The sequence below is a fragment of the Ambystoma mexicanum genome, chromosome 9 (genome assembly GCF_040938575.1).
Source record: "Ambystoma mexicanum isolate Mex_15411 chromosome 9, UKY_AmexF1_1, whole genome shotgun sequence".
NCBI lineage: Eukaryota > Metazoa > Chordata > Amphibia > Caudata > Ambystomatidae > Ambystoma > Ambystoma mexicanum.
The window spans coordinates 952105471-952124409 of NC_090931.1; the positions used below are offsets into that span (position 1 = coordinate 952105471).

Consider the following 18939-nt stretch of genomic DNA (forward strand, 5'->3'; position numbering starts at 1 on the left):
GCAATTCACCTAGTCGGAGCAGAAAACATAGTGGCAGATACTCTGAGCAGGCAGAGCACTATCTCCCACGAGTGGGAGTTGGCTCAGGAAGTCCTTCTAGAGATCTTCGCCCTTTGGAGGACCTTTGTGGTGGATCTGTTTGCATGCAGTGTCAACAAGAAGTGTGACCTATTCTGCTCCACGGAATTTCCTCAGAGAGGAGTTCTAGGAGACACGTTCGTAGTGGACTGGGAATGTCCTCTTCTGTACACATTTCTACCAGTCCCTGTCATTCCTCATGTCATCAGGAGGTTGAGGAAGTTTGGGAAATCCATGATCCTCATTGCTCCGGATTGGCCCAGGAGAACGTGGTACCTGGACCTTCTAGAGATGGCCATTTGCCCTCCAATTGGTCTACCCCAAGGAGAGGACTTGCTCTCGCAAGATGGGGGTTTCCTTCTTCATCCAGCAATCAGTACTCTGAACCTTCATGCCTGTTTCTGAGAGGATAACATACAAAGATTGGGACCTTCAGGAAGATGTAATGCGGGTGCTTCTTTCAGCCAGAAGGCCAGCAACAAAATCTCTGTACCGCTGCTGTTGGAAACCATTTTGCCGCTGGTGCAGAGATAAGAGTTCTGATCCTTTTACATAAAGGACTTCCACTGTATTGTCATTTTTGCTTTACCTGGCCCATCAGGGGCTTCAGGTCTCCACAGTAAAGGGTTATTTGGCGGTGCTTTCTATTTCTTAGCATTTGCCTGTTGAGGGCTCCTATTTCAAGGTCCTTACTGTAATTCTGTTCTTAAAGGGGTTAACAAACATCTTTCCCCCAGTTCCATTTATTGTACCGGTTTGGTGTTAGGGTACCTAATGGGGCGGCTATTGAATCCTTACATTCTTATCCACTCAGAATGTTAACCCGTAAAAATATTTTTCTGACGGCAATTACATCGGCCTGCAAAGTCGGTGAGCTTCAGGCTCTTTCTGCTAAACCACCCTTTACTACCTTTTTAAGGTCAAGGTGGTTTTGAGGGTACGTCCTCCTTTCTTACCAAAAGTGGTATCTGACTTCCATTTAGCTCAGTGCTACCTGCTCTTTATCCACCTCCTCATCCCTCTAATGAGGAGGAAAGATTGCATCACTTAGACCCTAGAAGGGCTTTGAGCTTCTACTTTTCCAGAATGTCCAAAATCAGGCAAGATGACCAGCTCTTTGTGGGCTATTCAGGTCACAAATTGGGACAAGCTGTCACCAAACAAACCATCTCACGCTGGATAATTCTATGCATTTTGGAATGCTATACATGAGCTGGCAAAGATCTGCCTGATGGTTTGAGAGTGTATTCCCCCTGAGAAGTGGCTACTACTTCGGCTCTTCAAAGATGGGTGCCTGTACAAGACATCTGTAGGGTGGCAACTTGGTCCTCTTTGCACACTTTCAGAAAATACTATTGTCTGGACTCTGTCGGGTCAGGAGGCACGATTTGGCAAGGCTGTACTTCACAACATTAATCAACAATACATTCTCTATTCCCACCTTCTTCTGCTTACTGCTTTGGGAGTGTATCAAAGATGAAGAACATGTGGGAGGACACAATCCAATCGAAGAACAAATTACTTATCCCTTACTATGTTCTTTTGACTGGATGTTCCCCCCACATATTCCTCATCATCCTCCCATCCTTCCCCTGCTGAGACTTTGTGTTTTTACACCTTCCTCTCTTTCAACTTCTGGGTTATACCTTTTAGACGGCTGAGCATTGAAAGGAAAAAACTAGAACTGTGGCAATGGGCACTGTGCAAGCTGTTTATACCAGAGTCAATGCCATGGCCGAAGACAGGACAGAGCCCTCGACGACGCACGGCACTCGCTATTCTGGACTAAATTTCCAAAGCTGCAGGCAGACTTACAAATATATCAAAGCTGAGTAATACTTGGGGGACCATCCATTCAAAAGAACATTTCCAGGGGTAAGTAATTTGTTCTTTTGTGTGAAGTGAAGTAAGACATTAGACAGATCAGTGTCTGTAAAATGTAAAGGTTAGCTGCATGAATGGACACAAATAAATAGATGTGATAAGACCCTGAAAACAGTTTTCAGTAAAAGGTTCTGTGCAGTCGGTATTGCACAGGACAGTCCCCCGTATGGTATATGCTTGACCCATCATTTGTTGTGTAAGGAGAAGTTCAGACATTTCAAAACATAAAATGAAAGGAGTCCACACAGGTTTTTCAGTGTTCATCTGAGCTTCTCTTTGGCGGCCTCTTGGCTTTATATGCAGATTCACACTCTCCTGGCTTCTCCTGGTTAGCCTCTTGGCTTTGCCATCATGTGTCACACATCTTATGCCCGTCTTTGGCCTTGCCACACTGTTTCCATTCATAAAGTTCACTTCGCGGTGGTCTTATGTCATCCCCACCTTTCTGTTGCACTCTTTCACACTTGTACTCTTTTTTTTTTTTTCCTTGCGTTGCTTTCAAATGGGCACTTTCCTATTGGCTTTCATTAGCTATTAACTTTGCCCATAAAGTTTCATTCAGATCGATATTCAATATGCATACTTTAGCTTTATTTCAGGTTTTCACTCAGTCGGGATTCAATATGCATCCTACAGCACTTCGGTACTTATGCATAGCCCCATAGAAACGCCCTGGCTTTGAGTGACATTTCTCTGCACTCACTGGTCTCCGGCGTTCTTCTACGGTGGCTCCTTGGCTTTCCTTCTGCTTCACAGAGCGGGGGCTGTTCTCTGCGAGCCTGCTCACACTCCGGGTGCTTCCTGGCACACGCTGGCTGCTTCGCTTCTCCACGGACGGGAACAGCATCATCTCTTCCTTCTTCCTTGGTCGCAGATCTTGCTGCTGTCTCCTGATGACCGAGGCCCCCACACCTGTGGCAGCCTAACAACCTGACCCACACTGGGCTCCACAGATCTTCTGGGCCATCTGCCAGCGTCCTGGCTTCCTCTCGGGTCCCACCACGACTGCCTCCTCGCGAGATTGGTCCCCTGCTGGTCTCTCCCACACAGGGCTCCCTGTTGCTCTTTTTTCTGCTCCTTTCATCTCCCTGTATACACCTGCAACCCCTTGACAGGTTGCAGGTGTGGACTCTCAATTGTGGTTGCCTGACTATAATTAAAGGGTCATGCCTGACCTGCAAAGTACTCTGCAGGCCTCTTCTGTGTCCCAGTACTAGAGTGGTGAAATGAGGTTTTAGTGTTCATTACTCAGTCACCTGTTCCTCGTCCCAGTACTGTCAGAGGTAAAATGAGGGGAGAGGTTTTACAGTAGCCCATAAAGGCCGGGGCAGCCCACTCTCAATCCCCACCCAGGTGATCCTCCCTCACTTCTCCACCCCCAGGGTCAGGATCCAAAAGCAGTGGCCTTTCCCTGCCCACCTGAGAAGAGGATCCAGGGGGAGTAGGAGTGAGGATACCCTCAGGTTTCTCACGGTATGTAGTATGATGTTGCAGCAGGTAGGTAATTGTCAACTTCAGGTGGACAAGCTGGCCAGTCATTGATAACTGTTTTCAATATACTGTTAAATACCACTTTTGGGGGAAGGCAGGGCCGCTAATGGTCCTCAAGCCAGCAGGGCCCAAGCTTAGGATTCCAGTCCTGTGCACCCATGAAGATGGTATTTATAGCTAATCTCACTTGGAACCACTGTCTGGGGTTCTGATACTTTTACTTTGCACATTTCATGCTTCCCTTAAAAAGAAATTACCCATATGTCTGCTATGGGAAATAACTATTCCCAGGACCTGGAGGTCAGCTAGGAGGGGGTTAAGGGTAGGATGGTGGGGAGGGGTGGTGTCACTACAGTGGCGACTCGCCTGGTGCACCCCCTCCAAGGACAGAGTGAAGATGACTGGGCACAGGGTCAGCGGGCCAGCATGAAATGCGGGCAGCTATTTGCAGATTCCCCTTGCGTTACCAGCCTCTGGATTGGCCAGCTCTCGCTGACAGGTGCTTATATATAATGCATATATAATCGTAGAGTATAGTGAGCGAACCACAGTGCGTGGTATTGCAGTAGATCTGTATATGTACAGACTGGATGGAACTATTGATCACTAGGTTGCATAAAAATCTACTTAGCTTTGAGTATTCATTATGTAGGAGGGACAAATGTAAGCGACTAAGCAGAGTGGATGACGCAGGAGGCAGAGAACTGGGCAAACTGTGTGGAATATTGTACTTCATGGCCATGTCACTTTCAGGGTAGCTGGTATAAAGCAACAGGGTGAATCTCAAGGCATTTGGGATCAGCTTATGGGGTAAGCACCAGTTGAACAGATGAATGCAACCAGCAGGTCACAGCATTTGGCAGTGTGATACTCGTCAATAATTATGCACCTTCCTCAACCTAATGAAATATAGTTGACACTGTGGGATTTAGATCCACTAACCTAAACCTTACTGAAAAACGTAGAGACAATGCAGTGTTTTATAAACAATCTTTCTTTTTTAGGAATGGAATTGCAGGGATGCTTTACAAAAATATGTTAGCACATACTGGTCTTTGCCAAACAGGATATAGTTAGCTTAATAAAAGTATCACCCCGGTTACTTCTGGTTTTCATTTATTTGAAGAACTGTTCATGCCCAGAACTCCCACATAGGCAGTTGGCGCTTTTAAGAGTGGAGTAGATGATTACTGTTGCACACTCTCTCCATTATACCCTTCGAACTTGCAGTGAACCGAGAAACGAGAATGCAGGGTGATCTTTGCTTTCATTAAACAGGGTATTTTAATTAGCTAGCCATGCTACACTAATGTCAATTTAATTAGCAAACCTACAGAAGGTTGTATGTGATATATATAGTGGCCATGTAGTTATGGTTAAGTTGCTGTTTCCATAGGAAGAGCACTTTTTGGGTGGCTTATAACTTCGCTCTCCCTGGACGGATCCTCACCAAACTTTGCAACATTTGGGTCACTCTGAATTTTTTTCCAAAGTTTGGTGAGGATTCGTCCAGGGGGGGGCAAAGTTATAGGGGGGGTCCCAAAACTTTTTTTTTTCCCATAGACTGAATGGGAAAAATGTTCTGCTCGCGCCTACAGCCCAAACCGCTGGACGGATTTCCACCAAATTTGGACCAGGAGCAGCGGCTTGGTCCCGAAAGCGTGCTTTTGCAAATTTGTTGAAAATCCGTCCAGTAGTTTTTTTTTTAAAATGACCAAAAAGTAGGTAAAAAAAAATTAGTGATATCTGTGTTCGGTTCGCGGACACACTTCCCTGTTCGCTCCGCGGACAGTGTCCTGATTGGCCAATCGTCTTGCGTGATGTTCGCGGACATGCAACGTGTTCGCTGATTGGACGGCGTGGAGCGTGAAGCGCGTCAGATTTTTCGGTAGCGCCCGCCATCTTGGATTCGCGGACGTCCGCGGACAGCGCAGTGAAACTTTGTTCAAAATGTGTATTTAGTAGAGTGTGTTGGTGTGTAGGAGTGTTTGGGGAGAGGGTGGGAGTGTATGAGATAGGATGAAAGTTGTGTTTTTTATGTGTTAGACATTCTTTTTGTGTTCGATTTGTTTGCGGACATCACGGGTGTTCTGAAATGTTCTAAATAAACTGACTGGGGGGTGTTCTAAGGACTCAATATGTGTCCGTTTTGTTCGCAAGCAAAGTGAAACTGTTCTAAGAACACTTGCGGTGTCCGGGCAGTGTTCGTAGGGGGTGTCCTGAGGACGCTGTCTGTATTGTTCTCTGTCAAGTTGAATGTGTCCTAAGAACACCCGCGGTGTCCTGAAATGTTCGCAAATAAACAAAATGGGGGTGTTCTGAAGACGTTTTTGAGAACACTCCCGGTGTCCTGGAATGTTCGTAGGTCCTTAGGACGCTGTCCGTATTGTTCGTTGTTAAGTTGAAAGTGTTCTAAGAACTATCGCGTTGTTCTGAAATGTTCGTAGGGGGTGTCCTGAAAACGGTGTCCGTATTGTTCGCTGGCAAGTTCAAAGTGTTCTAAGAACACTCACATTGTTCGCGGACATTAAAAGTTTCCCATAGATCATAGTTGAAATGTTTGACTCTATGGATGTGATATGCTGCGGTGGTTGTTGCCAGGGCATAGAGTCTTGGGTGCATGGCCATTTGGTATATTCCATTTCAGAACATATTGTATTTAAATGAATGGTTAGTGTGTTACATATATGGGTTACATTTCTTATGTATTACTATATATAATGTGTTTGTGTGCTGCTTTTTGAATTTGTTAAATGTTCCTATATTATGATACAACAATCAAACATACCCCACCACCCCCCCCACAGTTTTTAGGTAGTGGTACTGTTCTCCGAACATGTCCGCGGACATTAAATAAGTTTGCGGACATCAAGTTCATAAGAAGAGATCTAGTCAGTTCCATATGACATGTATATAAAGTCAAAGTCATTATTGTTAAGTTGTGCTACTAAAAAACTATGAAATTCAGTGAAAAAACTTTGTTAAAGGGACGTTATGGTTAAGTTGCGCTCCTAAAAACCTATGAAATTCAGTGAAAAAAACTTTGTTAAAGGGACGTTATGGTTAAGTTGCGCTACTAAAAACCTATGAAATTCAGTGAAAAAACTTTGTTAAAGGGACGTTATGGTTCCAAGTAAAACCGAAAAACCCTTGAAATTCGCCAGTTATGGTAAGCTAAGCAACCATAACTCGCGCCACCACCGTGCACTGCTAAGACTAACACCCAGGACATCAAAGATGACATCACAAATGTCATTGATGACATCACTGATGACATCACATGTGTATGTACTTCTCATGAAATATGTGTAGAAGGGATTCTTATTATGTTGCGAAAAAAGTGTCAAGAATCATTGCAAGAAATATACCCTAATAAGTGCATTGAACGATGCATTGATATAAATAGCATCCTATTATGGAGTTCTATCTAGTATACTAAGCTACTCATACAGAAACATAACATTGTGTGCAGCGTACAAGATGAAGGTATGATATTCGTAATGTTAATATGTTGAATAATGAAATAATTGTTTTCTTAATAGATTTTTGTGTACTGTGAAATATGTAATAAGTAGCTAATAAAACCCATGTATTACATAATTGCATTACTATAGACAAAACACAAAGACACAAGAACACATACCAATATGGGTATATACAGGGAAAGTGAAGTTAGCAAAAAAGCACAAGTAGTAGCAGAAACAATTCATAACTTAACTGATTAGATTCATGCAAATAAATGATTGCTCTGTTTCAAAGCTGCTATTTACCCTATGTATATGTATCACTTGATGTGATTGGACCCTAAGGAAAGTAGTGTGAGTACAATGTATACAAATATGACCATATACAGGGAAAGTACAGCCATAAAAAAAAAACAGAACTATCAGAAAGTGCTCATAAGTCTAGTGATAATCTTTATGCACAAAAAGGATTGCTGTCTTTCAAGCTTGTGTTTTCCCATATGTATATGTTTCATATGATGTGACTGTACTCTAAGGGAATTACTGTTTCATATGATGTGACTGTACTCTAAGGGAATTACTGTAAGAACCTACTAGAAGGATATGTCTACAAATAAAATAAAATTCTTAGTTTCTGACTGTTACTGAAGAAAACCATGTGGCCTAGATATGTCAGCAAAAGAAAAAATAGTGAGCCAGACATGTGATGTCATCAGTGATGTCATCAATGACATTTGTGATGTCATCTTTGATGTCCTGGGTGTTAGTCTTAGCAGTGCACGGTGGTGGCGCGAGTTATGGTTGCTTAGCTTACCATAACTGGCGAATTTCAAGGGTTTTTTGGTTTTACTTGGAACCATAACGTCCCTTTAACAAAGTTTTTTCACTGAATTTCATAGGTTTTTAGTAGCGCAACTTAACCATAACGTCCCTTTAACAAATTTTTTTCACTGAATTTCATAGGTTTTTAGTAGCGCAACTTAACCATAACGTCCCTTTAACAATTTTTTTTTCACTGAATATATATATATATATATATATATATATATATATATATACTGTAACTGATTTATTTATTATTTGATACGCTGTCTCATCGAGGTTTGGGCTGGTATACAAATACAAATGTTCTGTTTATTTTTTTTAGTAGTATTATTACTAAAGTGAAGCAATCAGTAGGTGGGATTTATTGCTGTATAGCAAAGGTTAGATATCAACTCCACTTCTCCCAACAGATCCCCTAAGATAACATGAGCATTTTAAGCCTATTATAAAAAGTGATGGACTCCATGTAACATGCACATATGATTTCTTGTTAAATCAAATGTGAATCAGATGATCATATGACGAAATAGTAAAATAGTTTCACTGAATACATTCTTTTCACTGAAAAATGTATGCTATGTAATTCTTATGAGTCTGTCTCTACTCCATCCTTAGAATGAAGTAACCTTGCTTAGAAATGAAGTGGCACAGTTGAAACAGCTTCTCCTCGCTCATAAAGATTGTCCAGTAACAGCCATGCAGAAGAAAACTGCCTATCATAGTGAGTATTGTTTAGATTGAATATGGTCTTTAAAATTCGCTCTCTTGGTCACTCAACAGTATAATATGAGTGTTACAATGGTAAGGCCTTGCTCTGAAAATATTGTAATGTTGAACATAATCAACTAATTTGCCTTTCCATTGTGTGAATTAGTGTTGCAAGTTGGCAACGTTAAAATCAAATACATTTTACCACGTGGATTAACCTTTTAACCTGTCTGCACACCCTTTTGCCAGATGAAAATTCTCCCGAACGTTGCTAGGGGTAGGTAATGAGTGACAAATGGCACATTTATTAACTGTTTAATGTTCCTTCAGTGGTTTTTTCTACTTATGGCTAGTAAGTATAGATCTGCAGGTTTACTGGGGCAACGTTCATACCCAAGGGGAAAACTAACAATAATTTAGAAAACAATACATGTTTCAATTTTATTTACACCTCGTAATAAATGATTAAACATATATGAGCTCTACATTTATACAAGAATATTGTCATGGATGGCCTCAAGAATACTCCAACTCTCAGATGTAATTAAAAGGGTTATTATTTTGAAAGGGGAAAAGGGCCTTATAGCCATCCGTCCCCCCACCCCCTCTCTCTCAATCTCTCTCTCACCAAACTAGGGATTGGCAGTCTCACATTAAGCCAGGCTTCCCTCGACCCCAGGCTGGTACTAGAGATCGGTAACCCCCTACTATCTAAAAGCCATTGGCCCTCATTACGACCCTGGCGGAAAGTGACTGACCGGAGCGCCACAGCGTAAATAGCGTTTCCGCCATTGCACGAAGGAGCAAAGTGCGGCCCATTCCGACCCATCGGGCACGAGCACCACGCCACGGCGGAAGTGCAAAGTCTGCGATGGCGGAAAAGACCCCAAAACGGCCCACACCGCCGCCGTACGGCGCCCTAGGTGCTATACCGCCACCCCTCTTAGCGGTCACCGCAGTGTGCGCCTACCGGAAAGTACGGTGACCGGAAATATACGGAAACGGAAGTAAAAACATGGGCCCGGAACGGGAAACATCCCGCCGTACACCTATAAAACCACTAAAACCACACAACCACTAAAATCACTACCCTGAAACACACCCCAACCCGTCACCCACCCTAGCGAAACCAAGAAAAATGGGAAAAGTAGCGAAGAAAGCGTGCGACCGTGAGGAACTCACCGTGCTAACAGAGACCCTCCAGGAGAATGCTGCCGTCGTCTTCTCCACGCAAATGACCAGAACGGCACTTGCAAACAAGAAGACCATATGGGCTCTGGTGGCACAGCGGGTAAGTGCGGTGGGGACCGCACCCCGCACCCCACAGCAATGCCGCAAGCGATGGGACGACCTGCGGATACGCGTCCGCAGCATACTCTCTGCCAACCGCAACATTGCCACAGCCACCGGGGGAGGTCCTGAATCACCCATCAAGTTGACCCCCTGGGAAGAAATCTGTGCCTCCACCATCGGAATGGAGAGCATAGAGGGAGTCGGAGGGATGGAGAAAGGAGTGCAGACATCCGAAGATTCAGGTAGGTGGGCCAGATAAAACAATGCCAAATCCACACAGTCCATCCATGTGAAGTACCATGCGTCCACATAGTGCAACAGAAACACATGTCCAGGAGAACGTCCACACACATCGGCCTGATAGCGCACGTTAAAACCCACAATAAATACATAAATAATTAAAAACCCCTAATACACGCACTACACGTGCAGCAGGCACACCCTAACTGCAGGCTGCCAAACAACTGCACCCTCACTCCACACACAAATTAAAGCACCTCCAAGGCCCCGACCCAAATCACCCTCAGGTACCACCCCAAAGCATGTGATACAATGCCATTCCAATTCCCACAGACCCATCAATAACCCTCGCCCTCCTTTACTCCACCACAGGGTCCGATCCAAACGACGAGCTACAGGACACCCCTACCAGCACACCTGCAAAGAGGGCCAAGACCAACGGCCAGAGACCCTCCACCTCAGCTGCACGCATCAAGACACGGCAGCAGCACAAATCAGGTGGCAGCACAGAGGAGGGAACATCAACAGGCACCCCAGCAGCCAGCATGCCCACAACACCACCACCACAGGTCCCCCCAATGGATGCCACAGAAGGCACTGCCTCTGGTGGCAGCAGCACCATAGGTGACACCCCATTGATGGCAGCATGCTCGGACACAGAAAACGGGGATGTCGAAGTCAGATCCATCCATGACCTGTCCCAATCCCCCTGTCTGTCCCATCCCGTACAACATGAGGATACCACGCAGGGGCACCCACAAGACGACGACTGGCCATCCCCCACAAGCCCTGTGGCAAGGCAACATGAGGACAACAGCCCCTCTGTGGCACCCCCGCAAATGGCCATGGCCCAGCAGAGGCAACAGTCCCTCGACCAGTTAATCGTACAACAGCAGCAACTGGCCACACTCCTCAAGGACCATGCCGATGAATGTGGGGGCACTAAGGCAGACATAGAAACATCAACTGAGACACTTAGGGCAGAAATGGAGAGAGGTACAGAGACGCTAAGGGCACAAATGGAGAGTAGCACCGAGAGCCTGAGAGTCCAAATGGAGAGTAGCACCGAGAGCCTGAGAGTCCAAATGGAGAGAAGCACCGAGAGCCTGAGGGGGGAACTGCATGCGACGTCCAAAGACGTATGTGCCGAACTTGCCGCAGTGCGCCATGTGCTCACTGAGCTCTCGCAAACCCTTAGGGACATGCATGGACGTGAGCAGGCAGACACATCATCCGTTGCAAGTTCCGTCCAGGGCAGCCCCCAACGTAGATCTGGAAGGAACCTGCGCTCCACAGGCAGGGGTGCCCCTGATACCCGCAGAGGGGGCTTGCAATAGCGACAGCCCACTGACAATGAGCATCTTTGGACACTGGTGTTCGGGGGGGAGGTAGGAGGGTGGAGGGGGTGTGTTGGGCTCACTTGGGTGGCGGGTCGATAGGGTGTTCAACATGACATCACATATGCCATAAAAAGTGCACGATCAACCAATGAGATGTGTGGACATTGATCTTTGTGTACTAGGCCATCATAGGCGTACAGTCCATATTGTGCATGTCCCAGACACACGCAGTGCCACGAGTCCCGTGTCCATGTATCAGCCACCAGGCGTGAGTACTAGAAGCATGCATCAATGAGATGCTGACGAATGTCACGGGCCTCCGGTGCCTCGCAGACTCCATGAGGTGCAGCCACATCCCCACCCTCATCATGACCATCATCAGGTGCTTGCAGTTCTGCGTCAGGGGGCATGGGCACATTTCTACGTACGCACATGTTGTGGAGCATGACACATGCCATGACCATCTTTGCAACCTTCTCATGGCGGTACAGGAGTGCCCCGCCAGACCTGCTGAGGCAGCGGAAACGAGTCTTCAGTAGGCCGAATGCCTGTTCAATGACTACACGGGTACGTGAGTGGGCATGGTTGTAGTCCTCCTCATGCTGGTCCCGTGGGTTCCGGACTGGAGTGAGGAGCCATCTCTTCAGTGGATATCCAGCATCACCTGTATGTGGACGAGAAACGTATGATGTGGAATGCCATTGATACGTACGCACACCCCCCCCCTTCCTGCCAGGTCATTGCCAAATCACATACCCCACATAATCATGCATGTAATGAGACTCACCGAGTAGCCAGGATCTGTTCCCTGCGTGTCGCTCCATGTAGCGTGGTAATGTAGAGTTCCTCAAGACCATAGAATCATGGGTTGATCCAGGGAATCGGGCACAACAATGTGTAATGATCCTGTTGGAGTCACACACCATTTGTACATTCAGGGAATGAAATTGTTTTCGGTTGCGGAACTGGGCCTCCATGGCATGTGGGACGACCAATTCCACATGGGTGCAGTCGATGGCACCAATGCAACCCGGTATGCCGGCAAGTGCATGGAATCCCACTTTTGTGTTGGTAATTTCCTGCTCCAAGCGTGGTAGAGAGATGTAGTCGTCTGCGTGCTGCAGGAGGGCATCGAGCACTTGAAATAGTGTCCGTGAGAACAGTGGCTGAGAAATGCCATGCAACTGTCCGACTGTGTGCTGGTAGGTGCCTGTGGCCAGGAAGTGGAGTACAGACACCACCTTCAGTAGGGGTGGGATGGCGGTTGGGCTATCTATCATGCTGACAAGGTCAGCCTGTGTCATGTCCACAATGGCGGCTATGGTGTCCCGGTCCAGACGGTAGAGGGTGTGGATCTGCTCATCAGTGAGGTTGAACGGATGTGCTCGGAGGCGTGGGATTGCGGGCTGCCTGCGTGGTGGTAGTGGCTGTGCTGGTGGGCCTTGCTGGCCCTGCCTTGGCCTCCTCCTCCTCCTGCGTCTCCTCCGTGCGGCTGGTTGTAGTTGGTGTTCGTCTTCTTCTTGGAGTTGGAGCACTTGCAGTGCTATCAGGTCCCCCAGGGCCAACATCGCGAGTCCTGCCGGTAGCATTTCGGTGTGGTTGTGGGAGGAGACTGGCTGTGCAATTTATGTGTTTTCAGGCTGTATGGCCTCCACCTGTGGTGATTAATTCCACCTGTGCAAACTGCTCTCCCCTTTGGCCGAGCACGTCCCGCTCACAACGCTGCAATTCGGGGAATGGCATCTTGCTTATGCAATTATGTATTTGTACCCGATGGCCGTGTAAGATTGGTTGATATGTTCATTCTGCTGTGGTCCCATTGTTTCACATACTATCTGTGCAGTCGCGAACAGACTTGTGAAGGGTCAGTGGAACGTAGTACTCGAGTAACGGTGGGCCCTCATGCATCACTGTACCAAGTTGCAACGACGGGCGGGGCGTCCCATTTGTGGGTGAAGGCAGTTGCCATTTTCACACACAGCCGCACTCGATGGAATAATTAGTGATTTCAAACGGCCACAGATGCCTTTTCGACGTGATGTTGCAAATGAGGAATTCGAAGGGCGGCGCTTTCGGTTTCCAGCTAGCGGCGAGGAGATGCCCACAGGTCTGACTGCAAATATAACGTTCTATTGTTCAATGTCCTTGAGACAGGGCCCATGGCGAGGAAGCAATGATTGATATGAATAGTTTGGGATGCGCAATAGCTACGTGGGCGATGAGGCCGGCCGTTCCCAAATACATGTTACTTCACAACACTGGAATTACGGGCTGGGGCACTGTGGATTTTGCAGGCTGCATAACGCACAGACTCAATGGATGTTTCTAATGTTATGTGAGTAATTATTCAGGCGTTTTGATCCCGGGATGAGGGAATGATGAATGGATGCATGGGCAGGTGATTTGATACAGAGTTTGCCATGTACAGGGCTTCTTGGGATCTATCCGCCTCCCCTACGCTATGTGATGCAGGGCTGCCATAGTGGGACCATCGTCTATCTGGCCTTGTTGCGCCCTCCCTGTCTCGACGCGCCCTCAGACACTTGTGTCCATGCACGTTAACATTCCCATCTGATGGATTCTGTTTTGACAGACGCATGCACAGGTACACTCGTTTGTGATGGTGTTTGCACCTCGATATAGATGGTTATGAGTCGCAAGTGGTTTTGGGGTGGTGATGATCCTTTGGAGTGGGCTAGCATGCATATGGCTGTGGATTTCGTGTGATCATTGAAGTGAGTTGTTGGAATGTAGTTCTGATGGCCATTCTGTTCTTTTTCTTTTCTTTTGGTTGACAGGTATCTCCTCCCCTTTTGCCACTGCCATCTGTATGCCACTCCTGCCGATGGGTTTTACTCCCGACACCTGCTGCTTCGTGTTAATCAGTGGAGCAGCATTACGATCTTATGGGACGATCGCCAATGGCCCACATGCCCTTACGCAGTACTGGTGGCTCGGAGCAACATTTCGGCCTTTCAGCTGGACTAGTGCCTCCCCATTGGGACGGCCCTGCGGTTCTGTGCGCTTCCATGTTGCCTTTTCGTACGTGAATGTGGCTCTGTGTACCATGGGGGAACAGGGCGACACACAAGTAGTGGCTGGTCATTTCTTGCGGATGCAGCCCACAATGGTGATTAGTGTTTTGGGGTTCATGGCCTGATGGCTGTATGGGCTTGGTGACTTTGATGTGCATAAAATTTCTATTCTGATTTGGCCCGTGTAGCGTTTTTCTTTGCAAGTGATGTGGCATATGCCTATTTGGGGGGCGATGTATTGTGAGGAGATCTGCATTGGGTTCCAGCTTCGGAGTTTAGTTGCGTGGTACTGTACTGGGCGCGTTTGCCTACTAAGCCCGTGAGGTCAGGGATGGGGGCTGCCAATATGACAGTTTGAATGTTGTCATGCTCAGGGGCGGGGGATTGGGTTTTGTGTAACAGATGCCGGTCAGCCAGGTGGACTGGTGGAATGATGTGATTCTCGCAATATTGCTGGTCACAGGTGCCTGTGTTTGCGTGCGTTTCTTGGTAGGGGACTGTGGTCATGTCCATTGGGATGGCTTCTGTATTCGTGCCATCTGTGCCCTGCAGCTCCCATTGGCCCCTCTTGTGTTTCTTTTGTTCGTTGCCATGCATGGGTGACTTGTACATTTCAATGGTTGCATTGTGACTTCATTGCACCTACGGGGAGTTGTACTTTGTGGGCAGGGAGCGGTGTACAGGCACTCAGTGGGGCCGTTTACGGTTGATTCGCGATGCCGTACTTCTCACCATGGCGGAATGGTACATTACGCCATGCCTGATGGCGTTAGGTACATGTCCGCTAGGGTCGGAATTGGCGTACCCTTGCGCCATGGTGGTGTTTGCGGTTTCGCATGGCGCGCGCGCGCGTGCTTGGTGCAGTTAGCGTTGGCGTTCACTACGGTGTCGCTAATGGCTTCGTACTTTGCGGTGACGGGTCATAGTCGCACCGAGCGCTATTCGATGGCGGTATTGCATTTCCGCCATCGTTTTCCGATTTCCGCCAGGGTCGTAATGAGGGCCATTGTCTTCTCATGATGGCCTAAGGGCAAATGCCTTATCTATCTAAACTTCCTCTGGGAACAATCTAGGTGACACCTATCCAAGACCCTGGTTGGCCAGTGCCTATCAATCACTCTGGGCACTCGCCTGGTCTTCCATGCCTTTCTCTTCCTTTCCCTGATGTTACTCTTCCCCTCCCTCGCTACTCTCGATCCTTTCCTTCTTCGCTCTTGTCTCCCTCTCGCTAGATGCTCCTGAGACAATATCTCTGCCATTCTTTCTTACCACACTCCCCTTCTTTCCTACTGCTCTCTCCTGCTACACTGCTATTACTCCCACCTCCATACCACTGCTACTCACCCCTCATGACACCACTACTACTTCCCACACCACTACTACTTCTGCCTCCACACCACTACCACAGCCGGAACCACACTATTGCTCGCAGCTCCACACCACTACTACTTCCACCTGCACACCATTATTACTCGCACCTCTACACCACTACTACTCCTCTTCTCATCAGTCACCCTCCTTTCACCCCCTCAGCCTCCCTTTCACTCATTCCCTACTCTTCATACACCTTCCACTCACACACCTTGAACGCAGACCTACACCACAGTACCAATTTGTCTCACCAGCCAATACCTAACCGTTCCTATTAACCACCTCCACGCTCCTCTACATCGTCCTTCCTACCTCTGAACTCTTGGTTCACCTCCACCTGCTCTGGCCTCACAGATCATCCCAAACATTCCTGTTTCCTTTGCACTCCACCCCTCCTTCCTCCATGACAGAGATTCTCACTGTGGGCTCCGAAACCAAAATAGGTGTTCTCCACCCAGACTACTCAGCTATTAACATTGATGGCACAATGATACCGTTACTCAAGCAAGTTAAAACCCCAGGAGTCTACGTTGACGCTAACCTCACCATGGCCAAACATATAAGTACACTCTCATCTTCCACCACCTACACCGCTAAAGAATTGCCCTAAACTGCCAATTTCTGACACCGACCAATTATATTACCCTAGCCTGGGCTTTGATGTTATCAAAGCTCGACTATTGTAATGTCTTGCTATTCGGAACCTCCAACTCCAACAAATTATAACTAATACAAAATAAAACATTACGGGCCGCGCTAGGCATAAAGAAATTCGATCATATTTCCAAGATAAAGAGAGATTCCCACTGGCTGCCCATTAAAGCCAGAATCATCTTTAAAACACTATACATCGCTTTCAAAAGTCATTATAAAAATGCACCCCTCTATCTGAACAATGCCATAGCAAAAACACCACCTACTAATGACAACCCCCCGCTTTAGTAAATCCAGAGCTGGGGGTAGCAGCCTCCAGTGATTAGCCCCCAAACATTGGAACTCCCTCCCGCTGAGCATCAAAAAAGGGGAATCATTCCTCGGCTTCAGAAAACTGCTAAAAACGTGGTCATTCAACCAATACCAATGAAGGCGTACCTCTTAGAATTTGTAAATAATGCTGCATAACTTTTGTATAAATGTTCACTGTAATTCTGTAACAATGTAAGTTTGCTGTAGATTTGTGTATCCCATTGTATATTTGTTGTAATTTTCTTCTGATCAACTTTTACCAAGCTGTCTGTAACCTCGCAGTGATACCTCTGTGTCTGGGCGTGTAACAAATGTAATAAATACTGAGAATATTGAGAAGTCAGCTGAGATTAAAATCTTGTGGGCCTCAAATAAGATTTGACTAATCACAAATCCTTCTTGCTTGTTGATTACGCAGAGAGTGAGGAACATCCTTGAGGGTAGAAAACCATGGTCTGATTTTGTGTGCTGTTTGAATTTCACTTTGTTTACAAGCTTCTGCATCCAAGTCTCCATATAAGGTACTTGTTCAGAACCCTCACAATTTCTCAGGAATTCCCAAAAACCTTATTTTGTCAATCCTGTTGTGGTCTTCCAATTCAGTGTAGGCCAACTTAATCTCCTTTTGAATCATGTTTATGTTAAAGGTTTTAATACTGCGCACAGGTGCATCTTGCGTGGTCTCTCGGCACTCTGGCGGTTCTGTGAAAATAAGAGGGGGGTAAGGTTAGTGGGAGGAGCGGAAAAAAGTGTAAGGTAGCTGTGATGTACTGTTGACAGCTTCAGTTGGGATGCACTGTTCATTGAGCTTGGGTGTGAGATTTGGGAGATGGACGTCATGTGGTGTTGTGCAAGGTTATGTGTGCTATGTCTTGTTGTTGCAGTGTTGTGAAGTATCTGCGGTTTACTGTGCTGAGGAGTTCCGGTTGTTTTTAGTGCTGTATGTGAGAGGTGTTTGCGGAGGATTGATTGTTAGTATTAGATTGGGTCATTTGTGGCTGTAGCTGATCTTCTTAACCTTTCTGGTTGATTAGTTTTGACTTCCCTTCTTCCGTATTCCTTTTCTAGTTGTATAAGTAAGGTTGCCTCTGTGGTGATGGGTTCCTGCACTGCACTGCTGCTCGGTCGGTTGTCTGAACTCTGAGGGCAGGCCCTATTTCTGACCAGGTGCCCGTTCTCAGCCCAGAGGATATTACCGGCGGCGGGGAGTTGTTTAATTGGATTCCTTCATGGGGGTTAATTTTCGAGTGGGGGCATGGTTGATACTTAGTCCAGATCCGTCTTGTTTGCCCGTACTCGTGGCATGCCTGGGGGTGACCCTCCCTTTCCCATTTACTCCATGGGTTTCCCTTGGCCTTCTTTCCTAGCATTTCTAGCTTTCACACTTTCATTTCCGGGTGCTCTCTGTTGGGCTAGGGTTTTGGGGTGCGGTGCTTCTTTCCGGTCCTATCCCTCATTCTTGGTTTTCCTGGTTACTTCTCGAGCTGTGCAGACCTCATTGTCATCTTTGTTGTTTTCTGAGTTGAAGAGCAAGGTTTTCAGCAATTTCCTGAATTTCGTATGGTCTTCCATGTTTCATATTTCCTTGGGAAGGGAGTTCCATAGATTTGCAGCTAAGCAGGAGAATGCTGAACCGCCCCGTTTTTTCTTCCACTACCGTTTTGAGTTCAAGACAGATGTCGTTGCAGGATCTCATGGTTCTGGCTGGTTTGTCGATGGAGAATTTCTTTTGGATAGTCTGATCCCTGGCTGTGTATTGCTCTTTGCGTTATGCACAGGATTTTGAAAGAGTTTCTCTTTTTGACCGGGAACCAATGTAGTATCCTGAGATCTAGAGTGATGTGATCTCTTCTGCTAAGATTAAGGAGGATTCTGGTAGCCGCGTTTTGTATTCGTTGTAGTTTCCTCACTAGGTATTCTGGCATTCCGCGGTATATGCTGTTAGCATAGTCAGCCCTGGACATAATGGGGGATATGATGGCCAGTGTTTAGTGCCTGAAGGAGAGGAACGGTAGGATCTTTTTTATCGTTTCTAGGAGGAAGAAGCACTTCCAGATAATTACATTGACTTGGAGTTCAAGTGTTAACTTGTCCATGAGGATTCCAAGGTTTTTTACAACTTTGGATAGCGTTGGTTGGTTTCCCAGTTCTATCGGCCATGGGATGTTCTGGTTGTTTTCTCTGTCTTCCGATGTAATCATGATTTCAGTTTTGTCTGGATTGATTTTGAGTTTGTTCATCTAT

At 46.6% G+C, this 18939-nt stretch overlaps 1 protein-coding gene across 2 annotated transcripts in view; it reads left to right on the forward strand.

The window, feature by feature from the left end:
• ATF2 (activating transcription factor 2) overlaps positions 1–18939 on the forward strand; it is a 1079253-nt gene that overhangs the window by 923142 nt on the left and 137172 nt on the right. For both annotated transcript variants that reach the window (XM_069616143.1, XM_069616142.1), the window contains one exon: positions 8358–8463. In XM_069616143.1, the coding sequence (XP_069472244.1) occupies positions 8358–8463 (106 nt within the window). The remainder of the gene's footprint in view (positions 1–8357; positions 8464–18939) is intronic.